General features: G+C 41.8%; 1 protein-coding gene across 1 annotated transcript; it reads right to left on the reverse strand.

Moving 5' to 3' along the window:
• Window positions 1–426: 426 nt before the first annotated feature.
• Window positions 427–20,511, reverse strand: ccar1 (cell division cycle and apoptosis regulator 1). Its single transcript, XM_085800042.1, has 26 exons — window positions 20,472–20,511; window positions 19,254–19,415; window positions 18,912–19,087; window positions 18,658–18,783; window positions 18,163–18,195; window positions 17,812–18,008; window positions 17,512–17,638; window positions 16,939–17,058; window positions 15,334–15,526; window positions 15,012–15,156; window positions 14,746–14,901; window positions 11,377–11,602; window positions 10,781–10,894; window positions 10,267–10,433; window positions 9,212–9,422; window positions 7,927–8,010; window positions 7,633–7,821; window positions 7,263–7,454; window positions 6,918–7,154; window positions 6,692–6,821; window positions 5,739–5,827; window positions 5,508–5,648; window positions 5,264–5,384; window positions 4,964–5,146; window positions 1,664–1,869; window positions 427–1,548 (listed from the first exon to the last, which is right to left on the reverse strand). The coding sequence occupies exons 2-26, from the start codon at window positions 19,363–19,365 to the stop codon at window positions 1,468–1,470; spliced, it is 3,756 nt and encodes a 1,251-aa protein (XP_085656168.1). The 5' UTR covers window positions 19,366–19,415; window positions 20,472–20,511; the 3' UTR covers window positions 427–1,467.
• Between the last annotated feature and the right edge of the window lie 514 nt (window positions 20,512–21,025).

Raw genomic sequence — 21,025 nt, forward strand, 5'->3', positions numbered from 1 at the left:
AGGCAACCCGTAACTTGTGTTTTTCCGACCTGTTGCACCTGTTTTACCTGTGAAAGTCACTATAACGGCCACTCGTAACTTCCGACCCGTGAACTCGTACCAGATCAAACTGGTACGACTTCACAGGTCGGAAAAACACGAGTTACAGGTTGCCGTAAATTTGTCTGAATGGGACAAAATGTCCAAGAATTGTTGAATATTTTGGAGAGCATGAAGGCTAGTTGGTGGGATAACTATCACAGGATTGCCCCTAATGATGATTGAATTCAATGTAGCTGCTTCACTGTCAGGTTTCTGGTGCACAGTCATTTTCTTCTATGCTGCCATGTCTTGAACAGAGAACAGATCCATAGTTAATCCAAATTAAATAGCTAATTATCAACATTAAATCACACAAACATGTGAGGGAAAAATACAGACACACTGTTATTGTTAAAATGGACCACTTTACTCTTGCACAAGACATAGTACATTCTCAATAGAAAAATAAAATTGCCTGCTTTGCTTTGGAGCACATTTTAATATAATTGTGGCTCTTTTCTAGAACAACCCAAACCAACACACACAATTCAAATGTGGATTTCAAAATGGTCATGTCTCTGCAGCACAGATTCCTTCAACAAAACACACATTCATTGAGCTTGTTTTTTTTTTGGTTTTGGCTCAAGTGTCGTTTCCTTTTTCAGAAAAATAAGACAGATGCTTGTCACAGTAAAACATGAAGCATAGTTACCGACAGCACAGCAATGGTGGATACAGCCAGGAGGTGCTGACAGAGGAAAAAGGTCCAAGAGAGGCAAGAACCATGCATAGCCATGTGTTTGGAAAGAGAAGTAAAAATAAAAAAAACACAATCCAAACAGCAGAAATGACTTAAATTAGCCAAGTAGAAGTAACTGAATGGTTTATTTAACACAGTTGTGGTTAAACAGTGGATGAGGACGATTTATAAAGAAATTCTGTCTGAACCACAAAGAACCCCTTCCCACCCTTTTCAATCCAAAATTAGTTTCTTTTAAATATAGTTTCTTTTGACTGAATTCTCTTGCACATAAATAGCATCATTATTGCTCATTAGAAAAACAAAAATCTCTGAAAAGGTACAACTCACACATACTGGCATCTACAATATGGCATTTTGTTGGCCACGCTAAACCTAAAGCAATGGCAAATAGAAATGGTTGCGACTGAATTTAATTTACTTAAAACTATGAAAATAAGCCTTTCCACGCTTTAACATACTTTAAATTATGCAAGGTATGAAAAGTAACTCCTCAGAAAAGAAATCTATTGTACACAGAAACTGAGGTCAATTTAACACGAGGGAACTAATTAATTCATTTATACATGTACATGGGAGACAATAGGTCCAAATAAAACAAATGATGCTTGTTTAGTGAATATTTACATTTTTTTTTTAAGATGATCAGTGTTACAGATTAGCTTCATTTATTTTAAAAGTGTCAGTTATTCATCAGCGCCGTTTGTCTGAGATATCCGAATGTGATCACCAGAGACTTCTTCACCAGACTCGTCGACTTCCTGATCCTGAGAGACAGAAAAAGCCATCAGTGAACGTAAAGTTACTTCCTGCTTCAAGATAAAAATGAAACGGATCAACAGATGCTGAGTTGTTTTTTTTAATTTTTTATAAATACTGCACCTTTTTCAGCACTGCCAGCAAGCCTTTGACAGTAGACATCAAGGTGTTGGACGTCTTGCTCATGTGGTCATGGTAGATCGTCTTCTTTTCCTCTGCAGCCTTCAGAGTCTGCTCAGTTTGGCTCAGAGTGCTTTTTACCTCCTCCAGCTCCCGGGACAAGGCTTTGTTACTCTGCTCCAACTGTGCTTTCACCTTAGCATCTTCATCTGGAATGAAAACAGCAAACTTTGAGAAACAGCCACACAGAAGTTTGGGAAACATTTAAGTAGAGCTGACATCACGAGGCCAGGTGAAATTGCATTTTCTTTTCTACCACTGAAGAATCAGAATAATGGTGCGTTCCAGGCAACCCGTAACTCGTATTTTTCCGACCTGTTCCTATGGTTACCCGTTAGAACGTACAGTCAAACTCGTAACTTCCCACCTGTGAACTCGTACTAGATCGATCTGCTCCCAGTTCCCAGTTCGTAACTCGTAACTTGCCTGGAACGCTACAAACTAGTAACTGGTGACTTGAAGTCGTGACTTACGGGTTAAAAAGCCTGCCTGGAACGCACCATAAGATACTACGCCTGTGGACAAGGGGATTTTCAAGCTGCACAACAATGAAAATGATAATGTTGTCAGTTGATCAAACACAAGTTAAAGGTCCAGTGTGTAATATTTTTATTTATAAAACGGAAAGGTGAAATCCGGCAATCTGATTGGTTGTTAACCGTGGTATAATGAGCATATGCCACGGCTACTATTCTAAAGCCTTATCACAGCACAGGGTATCACTCCGCGTCAGGCACGTATGAATGGTATGAATGGAAGTTGTTGTCATGTATCCATGACAACGGACTGTTGCAGTCCGTAGCAAAAGACAGTTGATGTTTTTACGATGTTAAAAGATGGACTTAAGTAGTTGAATTCACATGTTTAAGGTGAACTTTCACCTCCGGGGAGGGTTAACAATGGTACAGGGGATTGAGCAGTGACTTTCACCTGAAAAAAAAGACGAGGAAAAGACGAGATGCAGAGCTAACTTGGAGCTAACGTCTGGAGAGGTGGGACTGTTTTTTTCCACAGTGAGGCTATTTTATTGGATATGTATTTCTGGTTGAATAAAACTACGTGAAATTGATTGCGTATCCCTCTTTCATATTGCCTTTATTGGTAACCATTTTATAAAAGCAATATATCACTCCAGTCCGTGGTATATGCTCATTATACCACTCTAAGGGGGTTGTCGTCCTGTCATATACCACGGCCTGTCGTGATATATTGCTTCATGGCCTATTGGCCTTACAATTCTTTTATATATACACATAGCAAGGGTCTTGCTTAGAGAGTGTCGCCATCTTGCGCCGCCATGGTTGTACGGAGTGGAAAATCCAGCCGACCAGAGAGCACGTTTCAAGAGTTTCACGTTCATAAATAAACAATAGAATTACTTAAAGGTTGAATATGTAGAATATTTATTAAAAGCTATATTTTTTCAAAAATAATACATCCATGGGGCCTTTTGAGGGGTACAGAATGAAAGTATTGCTTTTCCATAAAATTTTTTTTTTTAGTCTGAATTATTATTTTTAATTTTTTTGACGGGCTCGACAATGACTTTCTGTCAACGTTCTGTTTACATTCGTGCCTGTAGCCGACATGTGGCTCAGTTCTCCGCTGTTTTCCTGCCTCCTCCCGGTCCTACGCGTTTGTTTCCAACCAAGCCTTTTTAATAATCAATCGGTGGATCAATGGATTATCATATACTTGTTAGGATGGGTGTATTTGTGTAGTCTTATCTGTCATAAACACGTTTATCGTCGCGGACTTTCGGTGCCACGGAGCTCCTTTTTTTTTTTTTTTTTTTTCCAACTTGACGAGAGCAGTGACAGCGGAGGCTCTGAGGCTCTGAGCAGCAGCGGTGTGAAGGCAGAGAGCCTCCACTGTCCCTGTAACAAGCTACAAGTCATTTATTATGCTGTTAATGACGGTAAAAATGAAACATAAGGTAAATATCCTGCTTAGCTCTCCTCCTCTGCTGTCCTCTGATCAGAGCGGAGTCCCTAGCAACGGCCCGTTTTGCCTAGCAACGGTCTGGCAATCGACTGCTGGAATTCTTTTTCTGTTGTTTTTCTTGTAATTCTACATAGTCAACCTTTAAAGCTTCAGTTGGTAACAATTATTCAGTCATATTTGCTGGAATTGACACTATATTCTGATGGTCAGACATTAAATGAGTAATTTGGGACAAAATCCAACTCCTCTGGCTCCACCTACAGCCTGTAATCGTATTTGCCAAAATCCACCGCGCCCGACGATTCTCCACCAATCAGGTAGATGGAGCAGGAGGAGCAGCCAATCGCCGTTCCTACACGTCGTAGTAAACTGACGAAAGTGAAAGTAAAGTCTGTGACTTGGTCGGAAATTTTAAGACAATACACCGTCAGCTCCCTCTTTTCACCTCTGTCATACCCCCCCCCCCCCCTCCACACACGCAGACACACACAAGAAGAGTGTGTTGGTGAGAGAGATGTGAGATCGTTTTGGAGTCTCCGGTTGCTATGGATACGGTACGTCTTTTGTGGGTGCGTTTATGGCTACTTTGTGTGCGTGCGCCTACACGTGTGTGTGTCTGTGTGTGTGGGGTGCTTGGCAGAGGTTCATAAAGAGACCTGACGAAGTATTGTCTTGAAATTTCTGACCAAGTTGCGGAATTTACTTTCACTTTCATCAACTTACCAACTGGAGCTTTAATAGATAAATAATAGACACTTTGTATTGACTTAGTATCAGCAGTATCTGTGAACATACATTGATTGGATTGATAATGACATCATATGTATGGAAACATGCCTAACACAGGCCCATGCTGAGAGTTTTGTGTCAACTACTGCACATAAATTGCTGTGGTGCCTTTTGTGTTTGTTTATTATTTTGGTGGAATTACTGTCTTTGATGGAGAGACAAGAACACACTTAATGTCCTGGTGGGGTCCTAGATAAGATGCTGTGTTCCTGGACAAAACATTTTAGCATTTTTTTTTTATCACTCTGAAAATAACATTGCTGAATCCTGTTTTATAGTTTGTAATTTGGAAGTTGGAAGCAATGTGCCAGTCCACATCTCAGCAGATTATCACAGAGGGACGAATGCTGAATGAAGTGAGACTGGGCTTATTTGTAGCAACGCTCAAATTGAGCCAGATCACGGTCCTGATGGACTACTGACACAGAGTGTAGCTTGCAACTCATGACACAACTAAATGATTTTCGAAGACAACATACGGTAAGTGGTAGAAAACAGTTAGCATCATACCCATTTTAGTATCCTGCACCATGAGCTTCTGTTCGATCTCCTCTCTTGCCTTCTCACTCCTCTCCAGTTTCTGCATCATACTGCCAACGTCCACCATGGCTCCATTATAGACGATCAGATTACCAGACTCACTGGCCTCCGACTGAGTGCGAACTTTGGGAGCAGGAAGTAGTCCTCGGTTACCTAACAGAGCAGAGAGAATTTTATTGGGCCATGTGGCTGCCATTTATTTTATGACGCTTTCGATGTCATGACAGATTTAAAGGTGGGGTACGCAGTGCATTAAGAAGATGTTGTTACCCAAGAGGTTTTCTATGAGGGCTTCATTAAAAGAGGGAGTGGCTTCTTCTTTTCCCCTGTCAGTCAATTTACGGTAGTAACACGACTCTCTGACCACCGGTTTGTTCAGCAGCTTCTTTATCTGGAAACAGTCAAGAACCAAAAAGACAATTTATTTAAACTGATGTGCACATCCTCCAGATGACGTACAGATCCAGGAACGGACTATGGACGTGATTCAGTTTGTGTGGGTATGTGTTTTCACCTGAGCACGAGACAGGTGTAGCCCCAGTGTGTACAAGATCTCCTCCAAGTCTCTCTCCAGCAAATAACCACAGTGGCTCTGATCAAAGTAGACGAACGCCATCAGGAGCTCCCTGTTGTAAGTGACCATCTGCTTCTTCTCCTGGCATAACAACAACCACATTTATAACAACAAGCACAATGACACTGGATCAGAGTGTAAATAACAGGCCTACACTAGTGACAAACCAACCTTGTCTTTAGAGGACCTCTCCTTTGATGACTTGCTGTCGTCTTTGCGGTCTTTCCTGTCTCTGTCATTAGAGTCATCATCATCCTTGTCTAAGAAATAGTCCAAGAAAAGTGAGGAGGACCGAGTGGGAACACACAGAGCATGTTAGTCAAATGAAAAAGGTGTTGACTTCCTTTGTTATTCCTCATCAAAACCAGAAAGCAATGTAGTATCACAGGTAGGGATGCACATTTTGATTTAATTTTTTTTAACCGAAAACCGACGCTTGTTATTATTAACCATTAACCGATAAGATTGAAAAATGCTAAAACGCTTGTGGGTGCGATCAACAGTGTTTTTTTCCCCCCTTGACGTTAAAAAACAGCTGATCAACCCCACATCCATTGTTCTCTGCCTCAGCTGATTGTGCTCAGTTGGAGGTTTGATCGTCCAGTGTTGAACTGTTTTTATACAAAGTGCAGCCAAATACCAGACTGAAGAGAGAAGAACAGCAGATCGAGGCTCCTCTGACCGCTCGTCTGTGGAGCTGCAGGTGAACCGGCTGCCGTCCTCTTTTTTTTTTTCTCCCAGCACCGTTGTTACAGGCGACGCGCATCTATGTCCGTGTAGGCTACATTTATTGTCGGACCTTCCTTCATGGGGACTGCACTGCATAACTGGCACATACTGTCAGTCCTCTTGTGTAACTCTTTGCTACTAAATATGACTGAAGGCACGTGGAAGTCTGCACGTGTCGACACTCCCCCATGAGTTGACAACATAAGGAGCTAATAGAAAAAAAATGTTAACCGATAGTATTAATCGGTCAAAGTTCTTGCTATCGGTTAACGGTTTATCATGTGCATCCCTAATCACAGGTCCAGCATGAAGTATGATTTCTCAGTACTGCCTATCTCATATTGTGTGAAATTCAAACTTAATTGGTACTGAAAAAAAACAACAACATGCAGTACCATCATCATCGTCATCATCTGCATCTTCAGCCTCCATGGGGTCGTATTCTTCAGCATTGACTGCACTGCCATCATCTTCATTCTCCTCTTCATCACGTGACTCCTCCTTTTTCAGAGACTTGTCATCCGTCTGGTTAAAAACACAAGTCACACAAATGCATGAAAACACATTATTTGTTAAGCAAATGACAAGACTAAAAACCCCAGGCAAGATTAAATGACTTACCTTCCTCTTCTCCTCCTCATCTTCTTTGGTCTTCTTTACTGCTGGTTCTTCATTTTCTTCTTCTTTTTCCTTCTTTGTTTCACGCTTTTCAACATCCTTCTTCTCCGCCTCTTTTTTGGCTTTCTTCTCCTTTTCTTTCTTCTCATCCTTGGCAGGAAGAGCAGCGAGGGCTTTGTATATGCGATAGCCAAAGTCTCTCTGTAGCATCTCATTAAAGAGCTCAGCAAACAGGGAGACCTGGACAGAAAGAAAAACAGACATTACTAATCTGCAGAGGCAAAAATGCTGGTTTATGGGTCAAACCTGATGCTATTGGCCTTACACATAAAATATAGTCAGGCTCACCTCAAAAGAGTGTTCCTTGTTGTCTTCCAGTCTGTAGTCCAGGAGTACGCTCAGGGACATGACACTGCAGTCAAATTTGCCATTCTTGGCTGCCCAATTAGGGTGTACAATGATGGTGGGTTCGTCAGGGAGGATGTAACGCCTCTCCCTCCGCTGGCGTTCAAGCTCCTCCAGCCTCTTCCTTTCTTCCTCCTGACAGAGAATGACACTTGAGTTAGAGAAAACTTAAGGTGAAATTTGAAATACCATATGAATCAGTCCAATATGAAACGAGAAATCCTTAGTGCAGCAACAATAACAAAAAACGATTTGAAACTATTCTCAAATCTTTTCTGCAGAAATATTTGGTTAATAATACATTTCTCAGTACCTCTCTGTCTTCCTCAGTGCGAACTGGCTCCTCTTCCTCAGCAACTTTGGGCTCTGGTTTCTCAGGCTCCTTGGACTCCTCCACCTGCTCCTCCACCTTCAGCTGCTTTGTGAGGCGAGCGATCAGCTGCGACTTTAACCCCTTGGAGCTTAGAGAGCGACAATCAAGTTCCTTCCGCAGGTCATTAACCTACAAGGAGAAAACCGGAGAGATTTGTCAATTTTAAATTTGTTCTTCGTCTGCTCTCCACTCAGATTCTGCTGCACCTTTAACTCCATCTGTGCTGAGTCTTACCTTCATTGATTTCGGGTCAAGTTTAGCCCAGTGTGTGGGATTACTAACATCCTTCGATTCGTCATCATCCTTCTCCTCTTCCTCCTTGACAGGAAATCATTAAGATAGAGACAGGCAGAGAGAGAGAAAGAGGAGGGATAGGAAACAGTCAGAACAATCCTCATGGCCTCTGTGAGCTTCAAAGTTGATCCGTGCAAGAAGCAAGGTCACATTTGTCTTTCATTGTCTCGTTCCTAGTGAGCTCTCGACTGTGTTTAAGTCCACTGCTACTGAAGCGTACACAGGGAAGCTCTCTAGCTCTTATGAAAACCAACAGAAATGCCCCCCAGCTGCCAATCAATCAATCTGTGGAACACAAAAAAGGTAAAAATCAATGAGAGGTGTGTCCAAAAGGTGTGTAGGTACATCAGGTGAACTGAAGCTGGGCTCCAAACGGAGTGAGGATAGGGTGGCCCTACCATGGCCTATGGCTGGGGTATTGGGTATTGCCATTTATGGGTTTTATACACCTACGTCAGATAGGAGCCATCTGTCCTTCTGTCCAACCAACTGCCCTGGAAAAACCAAATTCTACATATAGTCCAAATGAAAATGTAGAACCCAACAACAAGAACAGACAAGAAACAGCACTTAGGGGAGGTTGTCTTTTCGAAGTCAGATGATATCAAATTGATGTGAAAAATCATAAAAAAATACACATTTCTACAAACACATTGTTAACGTGCAACTGACTCCACAGATTCCAGTTTTAAGAAAAATTATGGATTTCCAGTGTTTTTAAAAATAACCACTGGTTAAAATGTGTGAAAATTTGTGATCAAGCAAGTTGCAAGCACCCAAAATGAAATCAGGTTTTGTGAGCATTTTTCAAAGTAATGCTAAATAAAATGCCAGGATTAAAATTAATTACTACACCAGGATTAGCACCCAATTATGAAGCGCTTGAGGAACTGGAAGCTGTTGTATCAGTTGCGATCAGGGCCTACACAACACAACCTAGTCTCACTGCTTCCACTGTATGTGTCTGCTGGATGTGAGGGAAGGTGGGAGTGCTGATGGAGGAATGGAGGAGTTGGAGCAGAGGAGAAGGGATAAGGTGGAGGAGTAAACAGAAGAAGCCTAGGTGAGATTTGGTGGAACAATAAGCTGCCTGTGTTCGTGTCTGTGTGCGTGAATGGTGAGGTGTGCAAATTGTGTCTGATGTGTATCTGGGGTTTGTTTTTGTAATTCCTGTGCCTTCCTGTGAGAAGCGGAAATGAGAAGAGAGGGATTAGCGGTTCAGTGCCTGTTCTCCATCCGCCTCCTTTCGCTCGGCCGACAGCTTCTCAGCCAGCTGCTCCCGGAGTCGCCGTGACAGCACCTCCCACTCTGAGCGGGTAGGAAGACAATGCCAAACATCCGGAAGAAACAAAACCACTGTCTCCACATGAGCAGGGACTGTCCGCCCCTTGTGTGTCTCCTCCGGCCGATGATAGCGAATCTCTGCAAAACGATACCTGTCGCAAAGGAAGAGGGTGCATTGGAAAGAAACATTCTGGTCAGGGCACAATATAAAAGGCAAGCCCCGCTAAGGCGAGCCTTCTACAGCTACTCCCTCCCATTAGGTCACTGAATGATAGTACACATCATTTCAGTGACCCTTCTCCCACAGAACACACAGCATAGACAAATGGACCCAGTCTGCAGCTCTCCAACTGTTGTCACAGGTTACGGCAGCCATTTTCAGAAAGTTGACAGACAAATCACATCAAATGAATCACACCCCCAAATTCACCCCCATTATAGCTTCAGCCAATTGTGGAGGAGTGTTCTGCATTTAACCTAGGATACACTTCACGCACTATATTAGGGTTGTGCGAAGAGAGACAGAATCAACAGGACAGTGAAAGCCAGTTAAATATGTAAGATATTTAACAGAGGGAACAGAAAAATAAATTAAAAGTAATGGCAGTGTCTTCTGGTCCAGGCTACTGCTTCCAGCCACAAAGTCCATGCGTTTGGTTTTTCATCACAATGACATATGCATATGTACGTATAGTGTGACAGAAAGAGAGAGCCAAGACGACAACACACAAAAGGCCAAAAGAACATTGCACACAACACAATAAATAATAGTAAATAATAGGTAGCAAATTAACAACACAATAACCATTAATATAAAAAGGAAACAAAGAATGTCACCCAACATGTTCAAAATGAGATTTAGTATAGAGGTAGTAAAATAAACACAGCATATTATAGATGCTCAAATTTGAATTTTAGTAGCAGCAGTGTTAATAGGTTTTGAAAGAAACACAATCAATAAGACAAATAAATACTGATGAAAATAGCAGCTCTTACCACTGAGTGCACAGACTAAGGTCTATGCCTGTGAGTGCCTTGCAACAGCGTATGGCTGTCTTTATGAGGACTGAGGGATCCTTCTCTGGTTCAGCTCCATCCAGAGAGGGAGACCAGTGACCACCAATGGCCATGGCCTCATCTTTACCTCTCATTCCCACCAAAAACTGAAGGAGAAAGACAGACGGGCACAAAGGAGAGCCAAAGAGTACATGTTAGATGGAAATGTGGGAATATGGACAAAGAGGTGTGGAGGGTGAGAAGAGCAAAATTAAAAAATAAAATAAAAATAGAAGAGGACAGAGACAGAAACAAACAGGTCAGCAGTATGTCTGGAGAGTCATACATCTGAGGAACCAAAACAACCAGACATTAAACCACCAGGGTCATTTAAACTTGGAGGCCAACATCAGTTGGGAGGTTTCCACATTGCAATTTCTCAGCAATGGAATAGGATCATTACATCACTGCCGGCTCATGTGCATGTTACAAGCAGGGAAAGGATGTGATGTACCTTAATGAGTCTAGCAGGATGTTGGAAGGAGTCTCTCAACTCCTGGGGGTCTTCTGCGAGAGCACAGGACTTGTGGTAGAGCTCCTCTATACTGGGGTTAGCCAGCAGCATCACCTGAACCATAGAGACGCCACATTGACTCATCAGTAACAGTCTGAACTAGAAACATCCTGGTGTAGGGACCGAGAGGTTGTTCTTGAGTAACTGTAGCAGCACTAGCACCACATTCACCGACATATAGACCTCAATAATATCAGCTACATGTTGTGCTTAACGACAAACCCATGCATTTGTTTCTCATTTTCTTCTTTAACTATGTGGCTTATTCAAAAAAAGGAGGGGAAATCTTATTTTCATTTTGAGATTCAGTTTGTACTTAGTCTACCTTTAGATACACATATCTGGAATATTTTTAGATGTACTATTTAGTTTCATGTTGAGTACAGTTTTTGGATCGCTTCCTCCAAGCGGAGGAAGCGATCCAAATAAGACATAAAAACATGCGATGACTTTTCTCGACATCTGCATTTATTAGTTGCACATTGTTTTGTACTGGAGGCGCTACAGTGTGTGTTATGTATCAGTGACAATCATACCTTAGCACTGTAGGTGTGGTTGGCATCAGGGGGGTCAAGCACAGCTGTGTTCTTGACTAGAGGATCCACCTCTTTGTGCAAGATGTGAAAGTTACAGGCGTTGTTCAACAGGAAGGGTCGTGTCAGAGGGAAGGCTTCCACCCAGGTGAAGACAGCATCAAAGAAGTCGCTGGGAATGTAGAGGCTCTGATAGCGCCTCCTCAGCTCCATCATGTCACAGCTAGAGCTGGAAAACACAGACAACGGTCATTACCTCAACTATATATACAGACAATAAGACGTACTGAAGAATGTTTGACAAATCATGGCACTGTGATTAGGGATGTCACGATTACTTGTTTTCACAATTAATCGTGGTATTTAGGGCTGACCTCCAAAAGTCGACTATTCGACGATTTGATTCGGAGGGGTCTGATTCGACTATGAACCTCGTAGTCGAATCTAACCAAGACCGTACTATTCTGACTATATGGGGGTGCCCATGGGCTGCTGAGCATAAATTGTTACATAAAATGTCTTTTTTCGTTATAAAAAGCCTATTTTGATACAAAATCTGCCTACTTTCTGTTAATAAAGAGTTCAAAATGATGTGTGCGTTTAAACGGTAGTCTTAGCTTCTTACTACGTATTAATAAATCACCCACTGCAGTTGCACAATCAAATGAGCGGAGGGTTTGGTTTTTTTTTTTTCTTCAAATGAGCGGAGGTGAGCAGTAGGACCGTCAAAGTCACGGTACTCAGAAGTCACTGCAGAACACTCACGGAGTGGCAAAAAGACAAGAGGCAGAGCCGCCAAAGTTTAAAATCAAGGAAGTCTGACAGTCTAACTTTGTCAGCATTTATCATGCATGACCTAACAGAACAGCAAAACATTGTGAGGATACATCTGACTTTGACCGAGTTACATTCAAGAACCTGCTTTCAATCACGGAAAATAAATGAACTCCAGCAGTGATTTTTTTTCGATGGATCAGCTGTGTTTACCATTTCAAGTGTCAATCGTTCTGATGGTTAGACAGATGAATTAGTCTCTAACACATCCTAAAGTTTGACATGTCAGAGTTTTTCAGAAGAGGAACTTGTTTTTTTTTCCGACTTCCGAGTTGTAATGAACGCACCATAAGTGTCGGGAGTCACAGCTGTAATCTCGTCCCTCTGCAGCCTGTCTGTCTCTCTGCCGGTGCCGCGGTCACACTGTGTGTGTTACAGGATTGATTAACGTAATGTACGGATTGTCGAGTTCTTCTGACCTCAGTTTGTTTTGATACTACATGTTTTACCCAGTTTCTCTGTGTCCACGACCACCGCTATCCTTCATCACGTTGAGGGATGTTTGATTTGCCACTCACAGTCCGAGCAAAAGGAGCGTTGTCCAAGGCAACGTGACATAAACGCATACCCTGGCTCACAATGGCTACTAAAAATCATCCAAAGTGTGGGAAATAAATAAAGGTATTTGTTTTACACCTACCATATTTTTTGGGTGTTTTAGCTCTTTTGTTTGAAACGGGAAAAAGTCGCAAATTTGCTGCTATCTAAAAAAAAAAAGAAAAAAGAAAAGGTTCGACGATCAGTCGACTATGGCATGTCTGACGAATCAGATTCGACTATGAAAATCCTTAGTCGAAAACAGCCCTAGTGGTATTAAACAGCACAATTAATTAATCGCAAAAATTCCTAAATACCGTCACTTTCCAAAAAAAGATTATGTATGAACCGTGTTGGCAGATGTGCGCCAAAGTAAAGGTAAATGCACAGATACTGGTCCATTTACCATTTTAACGTAACATTGAATTGGTAGGAATTTAAATGCTAGAGTGTCATTTGTAATTTTAAAAAAAAAGATTAAAATTAACTTAAAACATTTGGTTTCGATGACAATTAACAGGGGTAGACAATAAGGGAAATTTGCTTTTGAAGATCACTGGCCCCACCATTCTAACCACTGGCCCAAGACAATAGGTATCGATCCCCATATTAACGAAAAACAACATATCCCAGCCAATTCCTGCGGTCTCGCCATCGAGGCTGGAACTTTCTGATACCATTACTAGTCAATTTCCAACATTCTTGATACTTATTCAATACCACGATCTTGTAGTTTCTTGAGATTTTGGGGGATTATTTTGTTATATGTATTTTAGTGATTATGTATGAGTTGGTATATTTGTGTTAAATTTTTGTATGTTGTTATTTATTTGAGTCTGAGGATTTATATCCTGTATCAGATATTTTTCATTCAATTTCATTAAAGAAGGTCAAAAAAAGTGCTTTTAAATTCATCAGGCTACTTTATTTAATAAATAAATAACTGTTTCACATATTTAGCCTCCACTGTGGTTTAACAATGAAGTAAAAACAGAGTTAAAATGGTAAATATGCCTCAACACAAACATGAAGTTATGTAGTCATTACTTTTATCCTCCAAGTAGTTCAGTGATATAACTGGTGTTCTCATTCATTCACGTTTAGGCTGTTTCCACAGATTGGTGCAAAACTGACTCATTGTTTCATTTTCAGCTCAGTTTTGCGTTTACACACGTTTTTTTGTTGTTGTTATTATGGTCTAAATGTCACGTGACGTGCCACCGCTGTGGCGCACACCGAACAGCTGGCGCCCCAGCGCGAGCTCTGGCCCGTGTGTAACGTTCGCGTCGGTCCCGACAGGACTCGACCCGACGCGCTGAGGAGGAGGGAAGTTTCATGGTTAAGAAAAAGGTTTTTATCGGTTCTTGTGACGACCTTCTATCAGCAGCAGTGAGTGAGCTGGAGCTGCAGCTGCAGCTGCTTGCAGGTGGTGCTGACGTGCCAGGGCACAGCGCTGGCTGCGCACAGAAAGTAGATGTCTCTGTCGTTGATCGGGTCGGGATCTCTTAGCACTAATTACCGAGACGATTTGACAGTTATCATTTCAAACCACAGGGATTTAATGTGAAATTAGATTTATTTATTTACTTGTTATATTTTTTTCAAGGCATTATTTTCACTGGCCCCACCGGGCCAGTGTTTGGAGCGTTCTGGTGGCCCTGACGGTTTGAAAAGTACGTCCGGGCCACCGGGCCATTTATATTGTCGACCCCTGATTAATGACTTTAATATTTCAAACACTTCCCCTGGCGGATTAGTAATTGGTCATATTTTAATAGATATTTAAAATATTTCATAATTAGTAATGTATATTTTAACTATATTTGATTTTACACAATAATAGTGTAGTGAAATTAAGTAATGCATAATAATCGTGATAATCGTAATACCGTGATTATTTCTCTGACAATAATCGTACAAAGAAAATCTATAATCGTGACATCCCTAACTGTGACCCATTACTAGGTATGCAGCATGAATGACTGAAAAGATGGCACTCACCCGTCTAAGCTGAACTTGGAGAACTGGACAGTGTAGCGAGGCACAACCCTGCGAGGCCGGCGTGGTGAGCGGTCGCGTCTCGGTGAGCGGTCTCTGGAGCGCTTGCGCGTTGGTGACCGCTCTCTCGACCGCCTGCGTTCGCGGTCTCTGTCTCGGCTGATGAATCAAATAAAAACACTGAAGTGAGTAACCGACTGATAGTGGGCAGAATTACACAGGAAAATGACAGAAGCAGCATTTAATAGTAACTGTTAGTGGCATCTCACCTGCGTTCTTCTTTTGTCCTGAGGATGAGTTCAGGGCCTCGATCATTGCGACTGGGGAAACGAGGTGGAGGTTCGATGCGTCTGACAGGCTGCGGCTGTGGCATCATCCTCACTGGGGGCTGAAGCAGACCCCCTGAGAACACATCTACAGGAAAAAGATAAAAAAGCAAAGCATCTGCTTGTTTAAAAGCACTTAAAACACCACATACACGGCTTTGATTTTGTAGTTGTACCAAAACAGCTACAATAGTGATGATAGTGACGGTGAATTTGTCCAACTTTAAATCCAACACCAGATAAACACAAGCAAGAAAATGTTAACCTTTGGGCGGAGGCTGAGGCAGCAGAGGCTGAGGAGGGTTTTGGAGGAGCGGGGCCAGAGAGGCAGCAGAGAGCTGGGCCTGCAGGAGGGAGGGAGGGGGAGCCTGGGCCGGAACACTGAAGGTGGTTGGGGGAGGTAGCGACTGCAGCATGTTGGGCGCTGCTTTCATCATGTTCGGAGCTTGAGGTTGGGCCTAGAGAGAAGAAGAAACATAAAGATAAAGCAAATGTTCAAAAGCACGCCTGAAACAATCCTCACTTTAACATGCCACTGACTGCACAACAGATTAGATGACGAGTTCTACAAAATCTTGGTCAGTGGCTGCTTGAAAGAAAGAAGCTGGGAGAAGATCTGAATGTCTGCTTGAATGAAACAATTGCAGAAATCGTATCAGAGGTTCCCTGTCAGGTCGTCCTAATCAAAGAGAACCGGGTGTCAAACAAAATCAACCCAACGGGTGTCTGGCTCATCCTAGTTTTCCCTATGGGACGCAGCCCTAATGTCAGAGAGACTTCAGATGAATTTGCCAAAAATAATGATCCAAGATTTAACCTGTTTGGAGCAAAAAACAGAATCTTTTCATTTGTTTATCAAACTTTTGGGATGAAGAAAGTAAGAGGCACCAACAAAAGGTGAAGGATAAAGATACATTCTCAAAGAGAAACCTGTTAAATACTGTTTAAGAATTTTGTACTTTTGTACTTGTGTCATGCAAGATTATTTTACGTAAGGCCAGATACAAATATCTGTATAATAATGTGTCATATTCCTTAAATAGCCATCCTCTCATATTCACAGTTGATGCCTGACTTGTTATCTTACATGTTGACACAAGAATGTGTAACCATCTTTTAATATTTGATCATTCACTACTAAATATTGTCTGGTGATTTGAATTTCATGTCCAGTATAGAACCTGTAATCCAGACAATTGGGAACATATACCGGTACTAAAGCTATGTATATATACACACACATATCCCACTGCTTGGTAAGGCACCGATTAGTGTGGTTTTTCAAACCAAACTGTAACACCTAAGCTTATTGCAAACCAATACAGCTTCTTTAAATGTATTTTTAGAGCAGCATTTACAGCATTTAGCGTTATCACACTTCTACAAATCTGAGGTATGTTTCTGGCATGACTTGAAATAAGGTGAAAAATTATTCCTATTTATAGCAGCTTTTCCTGAAATCCCTGTCATCAGCAATGTCCCCTGCCGAAAGTGCAAAAAACCTCTCAAACAAGTATAATAATAAGTATAATCGCTCAAGCAACATTAGTTTGCTTTCCAAACACCGCAAATATAATGTGGGTAAAAAAAAGACTCATCTGCCACCCAAAGTACATTCAAAATGTGTTATGAAGCAATTGTATAATATTTGTTTCTCTGTCAGACACATTAATGTACCTTAAAATAGAGAAATGTATAGTTAAACCACAATTGATTTCTTTCTATCCAGTAAACTAAAACAACCAGCAAAAACTGCATTTAAGAAAAGATTTAACTATGTGTACATTTCACCTGGAATAGGTTAAGAAAAGGGAAACCAACTGAGTGGGGGAAAGGACCAAAACAATGTGATTCAGGGCTTGGGGGTTACATTTTGTCTGTTGTCCGCAGTGGAGTGCATGTCTGAGTAGCGCAGCTGCATTCCTGGCTCATTGTAAAGGCTGCCGAGCTGTGGGGAAGCTTGAGGTAAAGGCTGAGGCTGCTGCTGATGCTAGGAGGGATTAAGAACACAACAGTCAATAAAAGACAGAGAGGTACAGGGATAAGAGCAAATCTGAAAGAAATAAACACATAATATATTAGGAATCTCCTCAGACTAAGACAGGTGGGTTGTCCTGGGTTTAAAATGAACCCGTGAATGCCATTTTTTAAATATTCACAATTCAGATGGATGTGTTATCATTATCTCCGAGGCAAGTAAGAAAAATGTTCCAATGTTCGCTCGTATCAGTAAGCTTAAAATTAACTGACACAAACAGACAAACATGAAGCACAGATTAATTAAACCAGTTTCAAATGATTAGAAGGCACTTCCTGTCTGATGAACTACTACACTGGTACATTAGTGCAATCTTGTATTATTGTACTGAATTGTATTGTACTACTAAATTGTACTAATGTAATGAATGATAGGGTTATTCATGAAACCTCTGAGTGTTCTCACCGACTGGTTTGCTAGCTGAGGTAAGGTCTGGATACGTTGGGCGTTCCACTTGAAGGGCATATTTGGGTTGTACACAGCTTCCACTAGGACCCTGTCGCCCACCTGGGGGGTCTTCCCCTTCACAGCACTGAAAAGATATATTTTTAAAAAGCATTCAGACATTATGTCATGTACAAGGCACGTGTATATAAATAACAGTTAAAATGAAGGCCTGGGGAAGGAGTTGGATGAGGTGACACCGACATTTTAATGCATACAGTGAAGAATTCACGAGATGCCAAGGGCCACAATCTATTTCACCTTAGCTGAAAGAAGACATCTTCATCTACAAAGCCAAATGTGTCATGTAGCTTGTTGACGACACCAGTGAAGACTCGCTGCTTTTGTGGCTGCGTCTGCTGTTGGTGACTTGAACGTGGTGTTGGGTAGGACACAGTAATCTGGGCTGTCTGCTGGGGATTGGAGAGGCTCAAGCTGGTGGGCAGAGCGACGGGGGGCTGAGAGTAAAGAATAAAGAGAATGGTTAAAAAACGGCCCGATTAACACACTTTCTTTGTCTAAACCCAGGTCATTAAATATCAGTGTCACTAGGTAAGAATGCAAAAGGAGGCATTCTTCCTTTTCTCCTAAAGATAAACTAAACACAATTACCTGAGAAAGGAGCGCCTGTTGAGGCTGTGGGAGCTGTGAAGGAAAGGAAAAAAGAAAACATGAGAGTAAATATTTTGCTGACTTGATTAGTGATGATTTGGCACAGCAAACAGAGCCACACTTTGTGCTCTTCTGACAGTTCTCTAAATACGATTACTGTGTGTTCACTAATGGATCTTGCTGAAACAAGATCAATTTAGTGCTGCATATAAATCATGCTGTCAGTTGAGGGGCTGTATCAAATTACAAAAGCCTTTTACTTTCACATTATTTGACACATGAGAAAACTGCCTAGTTATTGGAAAATATGTAGCACAAAAGAAGCGGAAAAATTGATAATAATGATTTCCGCAGTGAATTTAAAAGCCAAGAAAGTGATACCATCCATAGGAAAATCGATGCTTGGGGAATTTTGAATATGGATTGTGTATAACATGGCCTGTGCTCTCACAAATAAAGTGTGATGCACATAAGTAAAATAAGTCTACACCTCACCTGATGAGGTACATTGTACAGTTGCTGTTGAGGGGGTTGCTGGGGAGGTTGCTGTTGTTGTTGCTGCTGCTGCTGTTGTTGCTGCTGCTGCTGCTGATACTGCTGGAGAGCTGAATTGATCTGAGACTACACAGTAGTAAGAAAGAACAAAGGAACATGGAAGAGATCATAGTAATGAAATAGAGTTAGATGGGACCGTGGCATATGACACAGATTGATGACTGCTGGCTTTGAGCTAGCTTGATGTGACTGACCTGCTGTAGTGCTGCTGCAGCCGCTGCAGCAGCCTGCTGCTGCAAGGCAGCAGTTTGCTGAGACAGCTGATAGTTTGCAGCAGACTGGTTGCTAAGAGAGGCTGCAGCCAAGGCTGACTGCTGAGAGTAAACAGAGGGAGATGCTCCCAGAATAGATGACTGCTGCACACCCAGAGCTGCAGAAAAGGAAAATAAAGTGCCAGGTTCAGAGAAGTGTGGACACATGGGAAACATTTTCGAAAAAAGAGATGGAGATGTGTTAGCAGGTGTAAAAGTCATAGAGAATGAATCATTCTAACCCAAAGAGTTTCAATTGGCCTTCTGATGACTTGGTATACTTACAGTGCAGGCTGTTGAGGTCAAGAGACTGTCCTGAGTGTCCCGGCTGGGACACTGCTGTGGCGGCAAACTGAGTCGCCCAGGGCGGATTCTTCTGTCCCCCAAACTGGGCCATGACTCATGCAAGTTGAGGGCAGTCTGTGTTCACCAGGCCAATGCTTGTTACTAAAAACAAATCAAGTAATAAAATCATTGAATCGCTATTAATAAAACATTACAATATGCTATGTCCAGTTTGTAGTAGCACACTCCATGAATCTCTGGCAGTCAGGTTTTTGCTCTGAGTATCGATCAAATAAGGTGCAGCACAGAGACGTGTATGCCTATGCCTTTGCGGTCAAAGATAGCAATCAGTGAATAAACAAAAAACACCCAAGTCAGCATAAACACTGCACAAGAATCAAGGGAAAGACCATTAGGCTACATTATGAAGGGAATGCGGCACCTCTCTAACCTCTCTGGTTTTTAAATGCGAGAAAACACATTTAATTTCTCCAAGGCTAGCACATTGTTAATACTGACCGGACAACCCACAGCAACGTTTGACTTTAGCGAGCTCCTACTGTTATAAAAATATATATTACAATCACTAAACAGCAACAAGAGCAAGTGAAATGGTTGATGCATTTGTGGGAAGAAGTCAGTATTTGAAAAAGAACATGTGTTTCATTTTCAGAAAAGAAGTATCATGACATGTTACCCTTTATTCTCTGCAGTGCTGCGGAGATTAGTATAATAACCGCTGACACAGCAGGCTGGCTAACGTTAGCCTCACGATCAATTGACAGTAGGCTAACATTAGCATACGCCGATGCTGTTGTGGTTAACAGCAGCAGCTTGGAAACACTGTTTGGGGGTTTAATTATCGTGCCCCTCACCGACACTGTTAAACATGTCTATTTTTGTCAGCGACGGCCACGTTAAATCACAGCATCGACGCTAAAACACACAGTATGCTGTATACACCACTAGCTAACAGTTAGCATCTGCGCGTCGCTAGCTTTGTTGCCAGATTAGCCTCGTGCTGGATTTGTTATCGAGCGCGAGGCCCAAATTAACGCTGACCGGGCTGGTAATGGTTTTTAAAAGCATAAAACACAGTGCCGCTAATGAGAGCAAGTATCCTACATGCAAATTACCATTGCACTTTGTATGTACATTAAATGTTAACATTAACTGACGTGGTAAGGTTTTGGTCAAAACATAATCAACACATCCTACCTCTGTCCCCTGCACCGGCCGATGTACACACAATCTGCGCGTGCGTAGGCTGCAGAGAGAGAGAGAGAGAGAGAGAGAGAGAGAGAGAGAGAGAGAGAGAGAGAGAGAGAGAGAGAGAGAGAGAGAGAGAGAGAGAGAGAGAGAGAGAGAGAGAGAGAGAGAGAGATCACCATGGTCCAGTCGGCGATTAGAATATAATGGCCTATCTGTTTTATCTGTCAAACAAACGGTCTGTGTTGCCTGTAGCTTTAGATCAGGAATAGAAGGGGATTAAAATGTAGTTTCACTGTTCTCTTAGAAATTATAAAATAACTAAAAAATATATATATATATATTCCAGCCTAACTTGAAATCTTAATGTCCATGAAGGTTGTTTTGGAACATTTTGCTGGATCTGTGTTCAAGAGGGGTTGATTCTTCTGTAGGCTTGTAGGCTATGTATCATACATCTGTTTTTGAGCTTACCTTTACTGATTTGAATGGGCTGGGTGAAACAATGGGACTACCTGTCTACAGACTGCAATACAATGCGGCATCACCACTAAATTCAGCAA

Source organism: Trachurus japonicus, chromosome 15, assembly GCF_045865225.1.
Source record: "Trachurus japonicus isolate A0001 chromosome 15, Traja_1.0".
Lineage (NCBI taxonomy): Eukaryota > Metazoa > Chordata > Actinopteri > Carangiformes > Carangidae > Trachurus > Trachurus japonicus.